This window comes from Brienomyrus brachyistius, chromosome 5, assembly GCF_023856365.1.
Source record: "Brienomyrus brachyistius isolate T26 chromosome 5, BBRACH_0.4, whole genome shotgun sequence".
NCBI classification, from domain to species: Eukaryota; Metazoa; Chordata; class Actinopteri; order Osteoglossiformes; family Mormyridae; genus Brienomyrus; species Brienomyrus brachyistius.
Window position 1 is genome coordinate 29,048,715 of NC_064537.1, and position 20,228 is coordinate 29,068,942.

The window sequence follows — 20,228 nt, forward strand, 5'->3', positions numbered from 1 at the left end:
AATGTGCAGCTTTTAAATACCTTATGTGGCCTGTGACAAAGGGTGACATGGTCACATATGGTGACATAGTGTTTGTGGCTGACCGTCTCTCGTTGCTTCTGCAGAGCCCTTCAGCGCGTCCGTGTGGGTGATGATGTTTGTGATGCTCCTTATTGTGACAGCCATGGCTGTCTTCGCCTTCGAGTACATCAGCCCCCTGGGATTTAACAGAAACCTTGCACAAGGCAAAGGTAAGCCTCAACTCTGTAACATGACACGCCCCAGAACAAGCCACATGTACAGGAGGAATCCAGTGGTCAACCACGCAGTGGTGCTGGAGCTAGGGTACTGGCTCGGAAAGGGTTATAGGACACAAACCGCACAATTAGGGCAATTTAGCATAAATACTGAGACACAACAGCCAAAGCTTACTTAAGTCTCGCATGCATTATACTATTTTCTGGTCCCAGTGTGAAGTTTCAATGCCTCAATAATTTTGTTCCATATTTACTTAACACAATATGTTTGTAGAGGTTTATTTGTTAGCCTTTTCCACCAGAGCAGAATTTTGTCCACAGCTTAGCTGACATTTCTACCCAAACTGAGTTGCAATGTTCATCCATTTATACAAATAACGATTTTTAATGGAATAACCAAGTTTGGGCAAGGGGACAACAAGAGAGCCCATTCAGGGGTTTGAACCAGCAGTATAACGGCTCCAAGCTCATATTCTTAAAACCAAGGAATTACCTGCTGCCCTCTAGGCTAAAGACTTGCATAACGTGTTTTTTTGTTATTTATTCATTTTATATTTACAGTGTTTTATTCATTACATGATGATAATATTACATTTTGACCGTGACACTGTGCTGGAAAAATGGTCTTGGAAATGCAGATTGCAGGATATTATATTTTTTTATATATACACATGAGTATGTGTATATTCCTTGAATTAAAAATAGTTGCGAATATCTTGTAGACTGTAGTCTCATTCATTGTATATTATCCTTCTTCACAGATCCCCACGGACCCTCCTTTACCATCGGTAAAGCTATATGGCTCCTCTGGGGCCTTGTCTTCAACAACTCTGTGCCCGTAGAGAATCCCAGGGGAACCACCAGTAAATTCATCGTATCCGTATGGGCCTTCTTCGCCGTGATATTTCTGGCCAGCTACACTGCCAACCTGGCGGCCTTTATGATCCAGGAGGAGTTTGTCGACCAAGTCACTGGCCTCAGTGACAAGAAGGTGAGCGGTGATAGCGAGTGACGCTGCCGGCTGACGGCTAAGCTAACTTAGCTCGCTAGCTACCGAACATTGATTTTGGTGACTTTTTAGAATGGAGGAAGTCCTGTGATCAGACCGTGGATAATTTGCTATTGTTATTTCCTGGAACACCAGGCTATGCTCGGGAATCTTTTTATACCCTCAGAATATTATTTTTCTACATGCTCTAGAATTCCTAATCGTATTCTTTAATGTGTATTTTTTTTTTAATGCAAGGGGGCTATTTCATCGTTTCAGCCATAAGTGTGCATTGTTCATTTGAAAATCCTCATACCAGAATTTGTGTGGATGATTAGTGTAACTCATTATGCTATGATATGTGGGAGTCTGCCAGAAAGAAACAATAAAATTATGCAGAAAACTTGGACTCAAAACAGTTTAGTTAGTTAAGTCGATGCACATAATTTAATACTATCCAAAGCCAACAGTCTAAAAAAAAGCAAAAATTATCATGTAGAAAAAATATTATTTTATTCCTTATTAGATAATATGCTTATTTTTATAGAGATACATACTACAATGCAACAGAAATAACTAAATAGAAGGTAACACTCCTTGAGGGCACTAATAATGTAGTAATACATGCTTACTTAATGTATTAAGAAACTAAGTTACGTACTGATCCCCTGTTCATTCATCATTAATCAATCATGAAGGTTCATTATTTCATGCAATTACTATATTTGTTCATGATTTTCACTTGAGTAGTAACTGAGTTACTAAGTTGCATGTATGACCTCAAGTAAAGTGTTACCAGATAGAGATTAAAATTCCACATGCAGTCATTTACACAAATCAAACAGCTTTAAAACAGTATCAAAATATAGTCAGCTAACAAAGTACCTGTAGTCTACTTGTCAGTTTTGGTGTGTACCACTAAGAATTACATTGTTAGTGCAGTGATACAGTGCTTGTTGTTTTAATGATAAGGAATGCTTACTAACATGGAATCAGTAATATTAAAATCACACCATCACTGTATGTGGTGAAGCTAAAAAAAATCCTGTGTTTAAAATATTATAGATGCAGCTGTTCTGAGGGTGAGGATGCTATTGCATAATGAGTAGTATGAAGTGAATCTTATTGGGCAAAATTTATGATTACCACCAATGATACAGGCTAATGAATGGCCCTTGGCTCTTTCCTCTAGCTGGCCTAGCAAGATCTTTCCCATGATTCATGGTTACGAAAGAGTTAAAGGAAGAAAACATCAGATTTCATACCAGTTGAACACAGTATTTTAAAATACAATTCTAAAGGTTCCACAGAACCAGGGGTATCATTCCAGGACACAGCCTGGTGGAGATGTCACAGATGAGAGGGGAGAGAGTGAAGTGGCCAGATCTTACACAGCAAAGCTTTTGGACTGGGTTGTAGGGGGTGATTAGGAATTGTAGATAATCTGGGCACGGTGCCCTTGGCCGTATTACAAGGGCATCATTAAGAAGTGAAAACAGCTAATGCAACCATCAGTCCCATGCGTGTCCTGGAAAGTCTGCCAACGGAATTCTTTTCTTCTAAGAAAACTATATTCTGTTTCATGATAGTGTGTCACTCCAACCAACACTCTAGAAGAACGTTAGATGGAAGCAGAGATAGACCAAGTCTCTTTTTACTGTACTTAAAGTGTATATACAGTATATACACTTTACATATTATTCTTATTTTTTTAACTAGTAAATACTGATGGAACAAAATGTATGCCAAAAAACAATTAGACCAATTCAAACATGCATAACATACTGTACCACCAGGTTTGTACCTCATGATTTTAGCGTTTTGAGGCATTTACCAGTTCAATTTGAATATCTTCCAAGCAAGGTTACGCAAGTCTCCCACTGGCCACAGCGTCACTTCATTGCGATAGCAGAACCCTCGTGTATCACAAGCTGCAGCGAGCGCGCAAAACAGCCCAAGCGACTCCCAAGTCATCCATTGCTTTTTTCATATTACTCGCATTGTCTCGCACAATTGCGTGCTCGTTGTTTAGTGGAATTTCCCATTGAACGCTACTCCCACCGCTCACAGATTGCAAAGCGCTGCTGCTGGTTGCCATTAAAAGCGTAAAATACTTCCAGATCCGATGTTCTTACGCTCCCCCTACTGCGAGGGGTATGCGAGGAGTATGCGAGGAGTATGGAGTGGCAGCGTTAGCGCTCAGCTTGAATACCGCTAAAAAATCACTTGTAAAATGGGAAAGAGCTAAAGAGCTGTCATGCGATTGACTGTACAAATAGATTTAACACAAAATAGCAGCTATCTTTGACAGATTGCCAAAATATAAATAAACACGTATGGGTTGTGGATCGGTCACTTATGGCCGATACACAATCCGTTAAATAGGTCTGTATCGGTGCGGATACCGATCTGAATATCGAATCGATGCATCTCTAGATGGAAGTCAGGGCATAACGGTTATCACAGGAGTCAGTATATAAGGATTATCACATTCTCAGTCTAGGAGATTTATTGTGTTTGAATTAAGTTTCATGTGGTAAATGTGTTCAAATTATTTTTAGATTAAGTACAAGTCCATTAAACTGATCAGATGAATTATTTTGGGGAAATAAAAGCCTGATATTTACTCAAAACATCATAGCAATGGAAATTGTGTCCCTGTAATCATAATAATTATATTCTCTTATAATAGTACAACAACACTATCATTGCACTGTTTGCCTGGCTTTTCACTGTTATGCCTCTCCCCACAGTTCCAGAGTCCAAACTCCTATTCACCCCCATTCCGCTTTGGAACCGTTCCTAATGGAAGTACGGAGCGGAATATCCGGAAGAACTACCCAGATATGCATCAGTACATGGTAAAATATCACCAGACTGGCGTACAGGATGCACTGGTCAGCCTTAAAACTGGGTGAGTCTTATTTGTAGATGGTCGAGGAATTTTCCGTGTTCATCATACCCTGAGAAGAGCCATGTCTAACTAGGTTAGTGAATAACACAGAAGGGTTTATTTAAGCACAGTAGGCTATCCACCACAGAGAATATACATTCTGACAACGTCCTGCATTTAATAGAAAAACAAATAAATCTCGTTTGCCGATAAAAAATCTCCTGATATACTTTGTGACGGCTTCAATACTCTTGATGTTATACAGAAGCAAACACTTAATAAATTCAAGGAAGTGTGATGACTGTATTTATTTCAAGTGCCAGTTCTTGGCCACATTAGAAAACCCAATTTGTCATTGATGTCACTGTGATTTGGAGAGCTCAGTGTGCCCACACTGGGTTCTTAGTTGAGACAAACGCGATAGTATGAGGACAAATGTGGCTACATTTCTGTTGAACAATCCCCCTGTGCAGTATCCTAGCCTGTTCTGTCAATAATATCAGCTCCTCTCATTACGGCAGATGTAGCCAGTGTGTTTCATATAGTCCAGTCTCAGAGAGGTCAAATGGCCAGTATTATACTCTCAAACAGGCCCTTACTCTAGACAGTGACTCATAGGAAAAGACAATAACTGTCACAGAGTTTAAGAACTACAGCCTGTGATTCTGTGAACTTCTTGTGAATGGTCTCATTACTGAATCACCCTACTCACACTTCAGATAATGGTGCAACCACCGTTAAATATTTTGAGTTTAGCTAATAAAAAAAAATACACAGTTTCCCCATGGTGCAGAGCAAGCAATCAGGACTAAAGCAGAAAGAGACAACTCTTTTGTGAATATTACTGATTACAATTACGTCTGAATCTGTAATCCTGTAATTGTGCTTATCGCGAAGCAATCACGTTTTGACTGTGACTATCGCTCTGGTCTGGCAGGAAACTGGATGCTTTCATATATGATGCTGCCGTGCTGAACTACATGGCTGGTCGGGATGAGGGCTGCAAGCTTGTGACCATCGGAAGTGGTTATATCTTCGCCACCACAGGCTACGGGATTGCCCTCCAGAAGGGTTCGTACTGGAAGCGGCAGGTTGACCTGGCGATCCTGGGCATCATCGGAGATGGTAAGAAAGCCCAATGTGGCATTCTTAGTTATCGTTAGGAAGAGGAGTGCATGAGGTAGAAAAATTGTAAAAACCCACTACAGAACCACCCACATGACTCATGGGTATTTAGCTTGGAGGAAAAAAGGAATCTGCATCATTTTAAGCTTCACGTTTGAAGTCAGAGGGAAAAAAAGATGTAAACATGTGGCATAAATATGTGATTCGGTATTCTGTCTTAAACCTAGATTTGCAACCAAGATTTAAAGCACTAGTTTTAGTTTTAGCAAACAAAATCTATCCGTTGCTTTATCTTTATTGCATATTTTATACATGCGTGTGTATTGTAGATTTATTGGTTTAATAACAAAAATCATTATTTTATTCATTTGTTTACTATATATATATATATATATATATATATATATATATATATATATATATATATATATATGTATGTGTGTGTGTGTGTCTGTGTGTCTGTGTGTGTGTGTGTGTGTATATATATATATATATATATATATATATATATATATAAAACATGTCAGTTATACTATCCAGATATAATGATCAGATTTAAAATAATAAAAACACACCTTTTTTGAGACATTTGTATATGTATTTTGTGCATGGTAATTGTCAATAAATCACGTCACTATGGAACTAAATATATGGTTATAATTATTTAAAAAAACATTATTATTCAACTAAATCTGCATTAAACTGTTTTGGTGAGACAATTCTCATTGAGCTAAATATATGATTATAATTGATGAAACATATCACTCACAAGCTAACTATACTATTAATTTACTATTATACTATTAATAATCTAATTATATACAACCTCAGAAATAATTACGAGACCACTGTATTTTTAAACAAATCTTAATTTTTAAATCCTGGTGTGTGTGATCCTGGTTCTGCTGGCAGAAGTTTACACTGAGCAGCAGGTTGGTTCCAGGTTAAAAATTTCTAACACAGCAGTAACAAGAATCAGATGAAGCAGGAGACCATAGATCAGGTAAAGGGTGGAAGCAACTTTCTAATGTCCGTTATCTGACAGTTTCTCATCAATCGAAGGATGACATCAAGTGACATTCACAAGGAATAGGAAACATTAAGTTCAGGTGTGAAGTGCACTGTTAGGACAGTTGGTATAAGGCTCCTAGAAAAGGACTGAAGACCCATAAAGCAAGGAAGAAGCCCTTCATTAATGAGAAGCAGGGAAGAACCAGGCTGCAGTTTGCACAACAATATATAATATTCATAGACGCTCACCCATAACTTGAGAAATGAGTGAAACAAAACATTGTGCTGTGAGTTTTTCCATGGCTGCATGTCTATAATAAAAGCTAAATGTGAACATTTAAAAAAATAATTCATATTTCTTTTAAAAACATGCATAAATTATCTACAGGTTTTGCAAGTGCCAAAGTCCATGATATGTGTAGGTCTAGTCATGTTGGCATTTAGCAGTTCAGTTCTTTGGGTTTGGAGAATTACAATGACTTGTGCTCCACCTGCATAGCAGTGGCGGCTGGTGAAAAAACTTCTTGCTGGGGCTGACGTACCAATAGATTTCCCTTCCTAGTCCAGTATATAAGCATTCAAATGAACAGTCTGAAAATGGCAACAATTTCACAATCATAATTTAATTTCCTTAGTTGGCTGGGTGATGTTTATTTCAGGCTTGTCGGGTCCCAGCTCCTTAACGTGGATTTTTCCCACCATCGTCCCTCTTGCAAAAGGGTAATTCAATAACGATCTCACCGAACTTGCTGGAAGCTGCCCCTCAACTGTCATCGTCGCCATCGTCTCTCTCTGACTGACTGACCTGAGAGCGATCAAAAACTTTCCCGCATTTTCTGTAGCAGGGGCAAAATTTCCAGAGCCCCAAAAAGCATTTAATTTGGCGATGCTGATAGGCGAAATCTTTAATATATTCGCCTAGCAACGATACACGATTGGCTGTTTCGCTGCACTTCTGGGGCACTTGGATGAGCGCCCAAGAAGAGAAATGATTGGTGGAACTCTGTCGGTGGAAATTCACTGTTGAATGAGAGTCAGTTGATGGAAATGTTGTTTAAATAATTCAGATTGCATGTAGGCACACACCATGAAGTAAAACTCACATTGAAAAAAAAATATATATTTTTTTTATTTTTATATATTTTATATCCCCCCCCCCCCACATCTGGGAGGGCGGCACCCAAGCGCCCCCTATGGGCCAGCCACCACTGCTGCATTGACAATAATGGATATAAGGCATATGAATTTAATGTCACAAATCATTAGACAAGTTTCACAAGTCTCAAAGTGCATGATATGTGCAGGGCTAGTCACGTTCCTCGACCAAGAATCAAAAATGAGTTGCTAAGATCTGTCTTTAGAGCATTATGATGGCCTATATACCTCCTACATAGAAAATAATGAAATGAGGCATATATATCCATTTCACAAATTACCTGCAGATTTCAGAAGTGCCAAAGTGTGTGATATGTGTAGGTTTACTCAGGTACTTTGATAAGCTGAAATTTAGTTGCTGGGTTCCTTGCTTTTGGAGTATTAGGCTTCCCTATGTTCCACCTGCCTAGAAATATAATGGACACATTGGCTTATATTATTATTTATAATATCACCAGTGTACGTTGGCCCTATATGTGCTTCCTGTCTATGTCTATGTATATGTTGATGTAGACCACACACTGGTAATAACCATGTGTCCTTGTTTTTCCATTTGGGATTTTTATTCTGAAATGTCGCAGACTGTCAAGCCAAGTGAGCGCTTGAATTCTCAACAAGGGCTGGATTATTTCACATTTTCACAATTGGATGTAGTAACTGAATAACAAAGGTGCATAATGTAATTTCACGTACGCAGATTTTTGAATGAGGGATTTTCTTGTAATGTTTTAACAGAGTAAATAGAGCGATCTGTGAATGTCTGCAAAAATTAAAAACCACTGCTAACTTTACTGTCAATAACCTGCAATAAAACATTCTTACTCTATTTATATATATATATATATATATATATATATGTGTGTGTGTGTGTGTGTGTGTATATATATATATATATATATATATATATATATATGTGTGTGTGTGTGTGTGTGTGTGTTATATATATATGTATATATATATATATATATATATATATATATATATATATATATATATATATATATATAAAATATATGTATATATTATATATGGTTATTGTGTACCGTATTATGTATGATGATGCAGCCAGATAATTTAAGCAAACTTGACGACAAAGAGGCTAAATGGGAAATGTCTATGGATAACCTCACATTATTGGATGAGTGCTTCAAGACCAAATTTTAAAAGGTATTTATATTGCACTTCTTCAGGGGTGATATTTAAGTTCTGCTTTGCTGTAGTGACAGATGCTGCATTTTCATTCGCTTTTAAAGTGCTTCCACAGGACTGATGGTTTCACTCTTTATTTAGACCCTCATCCGCCGTGCGCCGTTTTCCTTCTGCCCTCTTGCTGAGTGATCGAGAAGGAAAATTTTACTCGATGCTTTTTAGTAATCAAGTAATTGAGTTTAATCAAATGAACATGATAGATTTCTAAATATCTATAATCTTTAATATTTAGTCTCCGCCTGGGTCACATGTGTGTGGACTTTGCATGTTCTCCCCGTGTCGTCGTGGGGTTTCCTCTGGGCACTTCGGTTTCCCCCCACAGTCCAAAAACATGCTGGGGCTGATTGGAGTTACCAAATTGGTCAAAGGTATGCATACGTGAATGAATGGTGTGTGGTGAGTGTGCCCTGTGATAGGTTGGTGTCCCATCTTGGGTCATTCCCTGCCTTGCAAATGTAGCCTCTGGCATAGGCTCCGGACCCCTCCAACCCTGAATATGACAAGTGGTTTTGGAATATGGATGGATGGATGAATATCCATGTGATCTCTGTTGTGGATTAGCAGAGGGTTCCCTTGGGTATGTTGCAGACTCATTGTGAACTCTCTGCATTGTGTGTAATATATTTATACAATGAGCATTGATGTAATGGCACTGTGGTGGGTTCCTGTTGTGTATTGCAGGTGAGATGGAGGAGCTCGAAGCACAGTGGCTTACTGGCATCTGTCATAATGAGAAGAACGAGGTGATGAGCAGTCAGCTGGATGTGGACAATATGGCGGGTGTCTTCTATATGCTGGCCGCAGCCATGGTCCTCAGTCTTATTGTCTTCATCTGGGAACACTTGTTCTACTGGAAGATGCGCTACTGCTTCACTGGCATGTGCAGTGGGAAGCCGGGGATGCTCTTCACCATCAGCAGGGTGAGAGCCGCTTTCACTCCCTCACATTTCTTGGTACATACAGGCGGGAAACAAAGGATCAGCCCCAGCTTCCAGCTGAATGAACAGCAGATTGTTAGCTTTTCATGCATATCTCTATGCTGCATTCTAAAATGGCTGCATTCATTCAACAGCTGTTTTAAAGCCCCTTTCCCCTCATATTTTTATGCTGAATCTTTTATGCCAAATCTCATGAGCCACCAATACCACAGATGGTACTTTGTGATTTCGTGATCCCTGATACTTAAACTTTAAGATTCGGTTTGATAAAATTCAAGATGAATGTTGTCAGAAATAAAGGACCACGTTCCTAAAACAAACATATCATTCTAAAGACTCAAAAACACGTTTTGCACATGCATGTATGACCTGTGTTTGTTTGGTGTACTGTTATAGACAGAGGCAGATCAGCTGATGTCATATTAATGCTTCTGAAGTAGGACAAGTAAGGAGTTATTCTGACTGAAATGTTAAACTACTAAAGGAAAATATCCAAGGATTTTGTACATGCAGTTGGTTCAATGTTTGTCCATTTTCCTTGGCAGATTTGCTTGTGCTCATTCTGCTGGCTTGGGAATTGCTAATGAACCACAGTCTTTCCACAGATTCTCACTGGGATTTCAGTCAGGACTTTGGCTACATAAAAACATTCAGTTTGTTACTTATGAGGGTTGTTATAAAAGCTGCCATTTAGCTGGATACTTATATTGATCACAACTGTACATGGTACTATGTATTCATTTTTGGAAGTACACACATTCAGTTATATCTTATGTTTTTGATATTGTACAGTTATCTATGACATGACTGTGCTTTGACAACACAGGATACACAAGTAAAACATGAATTGTACTATAACTGCAATACGTACGGCTAAGAAAAAATAACATCTTTTCATTAAGAAATATAATTTAATTATGCTTCTCAAAACAAGGACAGTATGCTATAATGACATTTTTAATACATTTTAATTAGTAAAAATTGCCTTTAGTTGCTCAGATAGCCTGCAGACTCAAAGTGACCCTATTAATAGTATTAATTACGATCTATTGTTTAATGATTTGTATAAAATTTGATTAAAATGTAAGTTCATCCATCCTGTTCTCACTTTGGTAAGTAGGTCATATTTATGTGTGTAGATATGCGTCACATTTAGTATGTGTTGTGTTAGCTGTGTCTTAAGCTCAATCCACTGAGCCATAATTCCCATCATAGAATTGGTTTAAGTTGGTTCCCTGACTCTTCCAGGGGATATGGAGTTGCATCCATGGGGTCCACATTGAGATGAAGAAGAAGCCCGAGCTGGACTTCAGCCCACAGGCGAACATGCTGAACATCATAAAGTCTGCCAAGCAGATGACCAACATGACCAACATCAGCGTGTCGAGAATCAATTCTCCCAAGCGTCCTGGGGATTTCAAGCACTCCAGTACTCCCATGCTTATGGACATGATGGCGGATAAAGGGAATTTTGTCTATACGGAAAACCGGAGCTATGTGCCGAAGGAAGGGATCTATGGCGAGACCACCGACATAGCATACCTGACCAACCGACACAAGGATCACCTGAACAACTACGTCTTCCCGGGTCAGCATCCCCTAACCCTGAATGAGGCGAACCCCAACAAAGTGGAGGTGACCGTCAGTGAAGATGCCTCTCAGGCTAACTCCAAACCACGTGCCCTGTGGAAGAAGTCAGTGGAAACGCTACGTCAGAACCAGAGCTCCATCCAGGGTACCCTGTCACCTGACCCTCGCCTGTCTATGAAAAGCCAGCGATACCTGCCCGAGGATGCTGCCCACTCTGACATTTCCGAGTGCTCCAGCAGGGCCGCGTCCTACAAAGATCTTGACAACAACCAGAAGCACCAAAAACCTAAAGATAACTTAAAAAAAAAATCCATGACGTTGAAATTCCCTAAGGATTGCAGCGAAATGGAGTTGTCCTACTTAAAGGGCAAGCAGGTAGGACAGTCTCGAGAAAAAATATACACCATAGACTCAGACCATGAGCTTAGCTTGCGTTCAGATTCTCTTCTCTACAGGGGGAGCAGGGGTGTACCCGAGGATTTGGATTGTCCCGACATTTATTCAGATCACAATGACAACTACAGGAAATCAGATCAGCTAATCATCCAGCTCAACAGCAGCCCTTTGCATCACGTCAGCACCAACGTCACCCCTAACAATAAAAACAAATTCAACATGCATACCAAACATTTTACCCTGAAAGAAAAAAATGTCAGCTCGCATGAAACAAATGACCGCTATAAACAGACTCACTGTCGCAGCTGCCTGTCTAAGGTCCCAAATTATTCGGGCTTGTACACTGTCAGGTCCCCTTATAATCGCTGTGAGGCATGTTTGCACATTGGCAACCTTTATGACATTAGCGAGGACCAGATGTTACAGGACTCCACAAGCCCCCCTGTGCAACAGGGAGAAATATTCAGCCATTACTGGCCCCAGACTGTGGGACCACAGACACTACAGAGCAGTAAACTGGGAATCACCAGGCAGCATTCCTATGACAATATCCTTGAGAGGCCCAAAGAGACGGATGTGGATAAGCCGGCACGCAGTGTCAGCTTGAAGGACAAGGAAAGGATTACGGACGATGACCCGTATGCAAACGTTTTGAACGTTAAGCCAGACTATGCATTCTTTAACAAAACCATGCCCTTCAACCATAACTTGGGGGAAAGCAAACGCAGTAGGTCACTTTACCCCGATCACCCATCGGACAACCCTTTCGTGCACTCTTTTCGCGACGATCAGCGCCTGGTGCATGGCAGCAGCTACTCAGACATTTACAGACAGCTGGCACCAAGAAACGACAGCAATCTGAAGCTTTCGCTGAAGTCCGCCACCTCCTATTGCTCTAGAGACGGTCGATTAGCCAATGACGTGTACTTTTCTGAGCATGCAATGCCTTATGTAGCTAACCAGACTATTTCATACACGACACCCCGGGTTCTGAATTCTTGCAGCAATAGACGAATATATAAGAAAATGCCTAGTATTGAATCAGATGTATAATGCTCTTTGTAAAGCTCTATATGGAACTATTTAAGTAAGTCACTCACATCCAAATGAGGAGTATTACATATTTCTTGGAAACAGATGTTTTTAAAGAAGTGTATTTTTTCCTCTTAATTTGTTTTTGTGTATTAATATGTTGACCATATATGGCTTGCCAATGGTTTATAGCGTTTTAATTTAGACTTTTAGTGATATTTTCTGACCTTAGAGTATATTGGAGACAAACTGGTGTTTTGAGCAGTTAGAGTTACTGGTTGAGGTTACCATCTTTTCTTAGGATAATGGAATGAAACTTGGGAAAGGGGGGGTGAGGGCTTATATTGGGATTCGGAGGTGGTGAAACTCTCTTTCAGCATTGTGTCACCATGAGGAAATCGATAGGCTTGGTAATTATTAATATTTACATATTTTATTGCCTAATGTTTGAGTCTGAATGTAATGTTGCAATGTCTGGACTAATGTACAATAAAATAGCTTCAGTGATAATCTGGATAGTAGAATATTTACACTGAATCTTTGTTAGTATGTTTTCATCCTTTTTTTGTCTTTGGCTGATGAACAGTTTAATGAAATACAACCAATATGGTTTAGAGAAACGGGTGAAAATTCAAAATAGCCATTCGAATGAGAAATGTGCCCATATCAGTCAGAAAATTAAATAGCACCTTGAGGTATCTGCAGTACATCCAAAATATTTTAGTAAGTTTAGTCTTGGTCAACCACCATATTGTTTAGAAATCCCGTGTTGTTGATTATATCTGGAAATTAAAGGGGGATTCCCATGATAATGATCACGTTATTTCTATTCTTCACCAGATTATTTCCCATATATCCCAGGAATGCACCTCAAACAGAGGACTGGCCCTCTATTACTCAAAATGACCAGTCTGTAGTTTTGTTCAGATTACAATGGATAGATTTATCATCTATGTATTTTTCTGATCTCAGCCACCATAGTCTGTCTTCTGTGAATCAGGTACATAGGGCAACATTTTTATACAGAAGTCATCTGCATTTCTTTAGAGATCCGTGTTACTGCACAATGTGCACTCATATCTGAAAACAGAGTGACAAAGCACCAGGTATTAATCAGGACCATGAACATAGCAACTAAAGACTTTTCGCATAGCCGTCTGATCATCTCTGCTTTGTTAAAATGTCTCTATGCATCCTTCTTGGACTGCATTGTGATTTCATTCTCTCACAGTTTGTAAGCGACATCATCATTCTTTTAACTGACAGAATACCGGCAGTCTATTTCATGTGTCACTATCAAAATGTTGATTCTGTTAGTATAGCTGAATCACAAAGACTGCTGATTGAATATCCTGAGCAGAATGACTTGGTCTTCCAGGTCAGCCTGCTAACTAGTGTATGTGCAACTGATACAGAGAGTGTTTCAAGGCTAAATGATCTGTTTCTTGATGTATTTCAGTGAATTCTGCCCTCATCCCCTTCCGGAGGTGACTTTGTTAGTGTAGACATGGTCAGAAAATACTTTTTGAATATCAATCTTTTTATATATACATAAATATCAGAAAGGAAAAAAAAATTACATGGAGATTTAAAAGCTTCTAAGAAGGTCAATATATCCAGATTAAACAAAATAATCTCTCTAGGGGCATTTTGTTTGATCACATGCTGAAATCCAACCGAACCACATATACATTAAACTTTCTTTAGGAAACAGTAGACGTAATATGTGCTTCCGCGTTCTCTGTTGTAAATGCTGAATTTAGGAGGTGGGACTTTGCAATCAAAAGCATTACTTTGCAGCCCTAGATGGTGGAATAGAGATTCACCCCTTTACACACTCAATATGCCCTTCCACGTGATTCCACGTCATAGGTTCAAAACCGCATCATGGTTGTGGGTCTATGCTAGGTTTTCAGGTAGAAGCTCATTAAAGGTGTGTTCATTTTGTTAAATTTTGTAAAATACTGATAATAAATTATTGCAATACTACCTTTCAGTATTATTATAGATGTGGGGCTTTTAGTTTAATGTTTCTGGTTTATCATGTATCACACTTACTGCCATTCTTAAAGCATTATTTCATTTCTTGTCTTTGGTTTATTTAACGGTAGTTCCTTACCAGAATTTATTATTTTGCATGTATATTTGAACAAAAAAATAACTATATGGAAATGTTCTTACTGAAGTGGATGCTTGTGCAGTCAAATTTGCAAGCTGTAATTCGTGACCCTGGCTTAACAAGCACAAACCATTCCATGTGAACATTTGCCATGCTATTGTGAAATACTTTATGGACTTTCCATCTGAAACAGGGTAATAAATAATTCGAAGTTGTACACGATATTTTGAAAGCTTTATTACTCTTTTATTTCACTATTTTATTTATTTTATTTTTTTAGTGCTATCATATTTTGGAGCTGTACGTTGTGTAATAACCTGTTCGCATTATGCTGTCATTCAGTCAAGAGCGGCATGTAAAGCTACGTATGGAATTAAACATTTAAAGCCTCAGCTGCTCATAATTATAAGTTAATAAAACCGCAAAAAAGAAATTCTAGAGAATATGGATATTAAGCTCATTTTCAATTTATTGTGTCTTTTATTTCATTCTGCATAGGTTTTATGGACAGTATTCTTCTGCTGACATGAATACGTCTTGGTCAGTAACTGAGACTGACATAACAGTGACCAGACCTGTTCATAAGACCGAGGGTTCTGTGCTTTGGCTCTGTGTTTCAGAGATCCAGCCGTAAATCATGTTCTCATGTACTGCACATTGTATTTTTGGGTGGCTTGCTTTCATTAGCTCAGGCTTTGCATGCAGTCCATCCCTTTTGTGATTTCGTTATAGAACTTGCACTTTATCCAAATAAATTTTTCAAGTAAATGAGAATTTATTTTTGAGGGATGTTCTACCTTACGTGATTGAGGCGGGAGGTAAACACTGCACATTTCTACAGCTGTTCATGTTAATTTATGTACGCCTTAAGCTATAGCCAATATTTTAAGATCAAACGTTATAACATATCATATTTAATGTATATTGTTTACCATCGTGTTGTTACTTGCAGTTTTCCAACTGTTCTGTCCGGACTGCTGGAGCTTTCTGCACACAAAAATGTTTATTTTTTGACAGTTATATTAATCTTCATTTTCTGAGAAGGAGAGGCGATGCGTGAGCAGCATTTAAATGTAAAGCACATAGAAAAGAATTCCTGTTTTGTATCATCTATAGATTTTCATATTTTAAAAAGTGTTAAATATTTGAAGCATGTTAAATGGCGTGCTAAAAAGTTTATAACTGAAAAATTTTAAAAAATGTATCTATTATGTTATTTAGGAATTTGTCAACGTGTCGCTTTGGGCCAACATCACGACCTGTTTAATATCCCCTCTGTATAATACCTCTTTCCTGTGTGATAAAGGAGTGTGTAATGAAAATGGATATAATGCCTTCTTTTCCTTAACCGATTAAAATCACGTCAGGTTGAATTCTTTTCTGTACACATATTTAACTTTGTATATTGTATATACTCATACACACCATAAGTCTATAGAGTTGATATATTGATATATTTCTGTAAATGACGATCTGCTGGAGCTTCTGAGGTCTCCATGTGGAAGTCCGACATCTCAGGACCGTGGCACGGAGAGTGTGAGTGTCTCACTGATGTGCTGCAACCTCCAGGGTTCATGCAAAGTGAAATGGATCTAAGGTCACACATTAGAAAACTACTAAAATGCATTGTTTGTTTTAATGACTAGAATATGAAGCAGTTCCATGTTCACTTGAACTGACACAATCATTTAACTTCTTCATTAACATTCAGTATTACTGCAGCAATTTAGAGGGAAACAAAAAGGATAGACTGATTTACAGCTTAAATATTACTATGAATTACATACTGTGGTGAAAAACCACAACTTTTCTGATTACATTTCAGAATAATTTTGGATTTGCTTCACAAAGTCTGTCAATAGTAAATGATGAAACATCAGCCCAGTAAATATGAATGAGAATGTTACTTTACCCAATGTTATCGAGAATAGTCTACTTAATAATAAGCAGCACTTTAATAACAATATAACAGTCACGCCTCTGTACTGGATCCATGTGAGTGGAAACTGTAATAACCTTTAATATTGTCATTAACTTTCAGCGAATTTAAAGCCCAAAAATGCAATGAAAGCACTGTGTCAAACACAGCACCTTAGACTTATAGTAACAATACACAGTGTTGGAAGTTACTCACAAAAGTAATCCATTACAGACAGTTCAGGTCCAGAAAGTACCAATCTAGACCAAGGTTTTGTTTCAACCAACCAGTTAAGTACTCTGTGAGTTTGATGCTTTATGCTCCATTGGTTGGTTGAAACTAAATCTTGGTCTGGATTTGCACTTTCTGGATCTGAACTGTCTGTAATGGATTACCTTTGTGAGTAACTTCCCCAACACTGATAATACATGTGTGTTTTTACAGTCAGGGTCGGTCAATCCTATAGGCGACATAATCGGCCACCTAGGGCACCGACTTACCAGCCAATTTCACTTCGCTTTGGACAGTGACGTGACAACGATGATGTTCACTTATGGCACCACATCAACTAGGACTGGTACTGTTTATGATTTTCTGTTGTTTTCAATTAATTAAAAGGAATTTATATTGGCAATATTAGAAACAACTTGCTTCACCTATAATAACTGATGGATATAATAAAGAATTTAAATACGGGTATAAAATATATATACTTTTAAATAGTTTACAGATTATTTTCTATAGTAGTCATTTGGACATTTTAGAATAATAGAATTTTCGGATTCAAAAGATTCTGCAGTTGCACACAATTTATTATTATTATCCATTGTTGTAATTACAATTTGTATTGAGGAGGGAAGACAATATCATGTTGTCTATGTCATATAAAATAGGTCATGTGACCCAGTCCCTGAATGACAGAAAGAAAGCTATAGAAGGATGGCAATGCCATCTTACGAACCTTTCTGCTACGTTCAGATATATTAATACATCACAAATTCTTGCATTAGTGAGTTTTGTAGTGGTATGATTTTAACCATATTCCTATTGCATCTGAACTACATTAATCTCCTTTTTTGTAACATCAAAACAATATATACCATGTTTCTTGAAATTTTATTACGTTGTCCTTAATGTGCAGAACTATATAATGAAGTAATGAGTTTAAATGTTTCTAAATGTTGTGAAATGTAAATACAATGCCAGAGCAAAAAATGTGAGAAGGTGTAAAAATGTAAATAGCTAAAAGTTTCGTTTTCTAAGGAAGGCCTGATATTCTACTTACTGCGGTGATTGTTTACAAAAGGAAAGCGATCTCAGACTGATGGCAGTGTCAGTGTCCTTGTATTTTATACGTTAAATAGTAACTGAAAAGGCTGTGTTCTGGTTACTTGCATTTTTTTCCACAAAAATATCTATTGCCCTATCTGTGAAAGGTCAGGAACCCAAATGTTGTATTTTCATATGTTAAAAAAATCCATAGAACAATATTAATGAAAAATATCTTCACACAGTACCTATTTAAATTCATCCAAGTAACACGTCAAAATTATTTGGAGCACATATTAAACTTTCTTGAATGTGTCAAGTTTGTGACAAACAGTTTTAATGTCACTTATGGTTCATTGTAACGATTTTGAAGTTTTAATTATTGATTTACAGTTTTGGTCATAATTGGTTATGATTTTTCATTTCATACAGAATGAATATACATTCTGACATTTGATTCGGTTTCTGTCCCGTTGTCTTAGTTTGCTGTCTGTGATATTTGTGAATCCTTACCTGTCTTTCCATATACTGTTTATTGGGTATCCTGGTCACTGCACTTCATGTTGATCAACTACCCCTTAAGCATATGTTCTCTGAGATATGCCCTCATTTGCATATTAATTAATCAAAGTCTGCAACAGGGAGCAGTTCACACAATTATCACTGTTTACTTACTGTCAATAAATCATACTTAAACTAATTGTCTTAAATGGTGTGAAGGTTGATGTCAGTCTAGCGAACTGTAACACTATACTTTTTAAATTATTTACAGAATTTAATTAGAAGTTACAAATTCTTCTAACCCTATTTCCAAAACAAGTTCTTCAGTAGTCTATCTCAGCCAGTACAGGTCACAAGTCAGAGGACATCCAGGGTGTGACACCGGTACATTACAAACCAACCAAGTGATTTTTTTCAGACACTAAAAATGAATGAAGCAGCTCAGTTGTCTCTACATATTTATTGCAAACCTATTAACTCATTTTAATGATGGAGATATGACATGGTGTTTACCCCATCAAACACAGAAGCAAGGCACAATTGATGTTCCCATTCATATCTTATTTACATGTGAATAATTGAGTAGTTTTTATCTAACAGACCCAAGGGCTGACGTTTTAGTTAATTGGTATTGTGACTGTTTAGTGGACAGTTCATCAAGGAAACATGTGTCTCATTGTTGATGATTCATCAAGGAGAGTCCATCTGCATAAAGAATTCTAATTTATTCAGTTTCTTATTAACCGATTTTGTTATTACCTATTTTCCTTTAACAAGGGTAAATTAGGACATTTCAGTAGTTCTGTCTATTTCTTGGAGTTTGGCGGGTTTTGCATATTTGTAGGCAGCCTTTTTTTAAAAAATGTGTATAAGTTCTATGTTTCTTCCAAAATAACTGGTGACACTGAAGTTTGCAGTTTTGGGCAAATATCACATTCATAAAAAAATAAAAGATGATCATATTTCTTGTAGTAAAAGTCTGCAGGCTGGGTCAGATCCTGACAGCATGTCAACAGGCACCAGGATCAAATACTAAAATAAATAAATTTCTGGATTTCTGTTTATTATTGGTTAGGTAGATCACAGACCTATATTTCAGACAGATAGCTTGAATGAGTTTGATTTCTGGTACAGCAGATATAATGTGGGAAGTTTCTGTCTTAAAATAAGGGCTCTTAAGTAAAAGAATAAGGAAAGAAATAAGTAACTTTCAGTTTGATGGAATATGTGGGGTTACAAAGGAAAGAGTGAATAGATTGCACTGCAGAGCACAGATAAGATTAGCAACTGGATTTAGGGGTCAGCGTATTTTCTAGGTTTGATTAATTATTCATACAGCAGGTCATTTGAAGTTAGCTTCTGTAAAGCCAAACTACAGAGAAAAGAAAGACTAAGTCGCTAGTATATAAAACAGAAGTCAATGAAAGGGAGGAGTGTACTATGTAAATATATACCAATAAGTGATTTGTAAAGGCAGTTTGGCATTTAATGAGAACATGAAACATGGGTACGGTACTTGCTATCATTCAATGTTTCCTTAAAAATCTGGGTCCTATTTTTTACCCCCCCCCCCCAAAAAAAAAAAAAAAGAAAAAAAAGAAAAAAAATGAAAATAATGTAGTCAAACAGTTGAAGCAGTATTATATGGGTATCCGGGGCATGTTTTCACATCAGTGCCTCAAAGGTCCTGGAAACGAAACCTAGTTTCGGTTTTAAAAGATCAAAAGCATAAACAAACAATCCTGTTAAGACCAGACATCATGCTGACTGCAAGACAAATTAAAAAAAAAAGAACCTTCATTAATTCAGTATCACCAGAAAATGTTAGGCTTAGAAGTCAATCTAAAG

The 20,228-nt window shown here is 37.7% G+C and overlaps 1 protein-coding gene across 1 annotated transcript in view; it reads left to right on the forward strand.

The window, feature by feature from the left end:
• The window catches only part of LOC125741722 (glutamate receptor ionotropic, NMDA 2A-like), a 76,069-nt gene extending 60,928 nt beyond the window's left edge, over nucleotides 1-15,141 (forward strand). The window contains exons 8-13 of the mRNA XM_049012973.1: nucleotides 105-230; nucleotides 998-1,227; nucleotides 3,978-4,138; nucleotides 5,055-5,242; nucleotides 9,299-9,537; nucleotides 10,804-15,141. Of these exons, the coding sequence (XP_048868930.1) occupies nucleotides 105-230; nucleotides 998-1,227; nucleotides 3,978-4,138; nucleotides 5,055-5,242; nucleotides 9,299-9,537; nucleotides 10,804-12,594 (2,735 nt within the window). The 3' untranslated portion in view covers nucleotides 12,595-15,141. The remainder of the gene's footprint in view (nucleotides 1-104; nucleotides 231-997; nucleotides 1,228-3,977; nucleotides 4,139-5,054; nucleotides 5,243-9,298; nucleotides 9,538-10,803) is intronic.
• The last annotated feature ends 5,087 nt before the right edge of the window (nucleotides 15,142-20,228 follow it).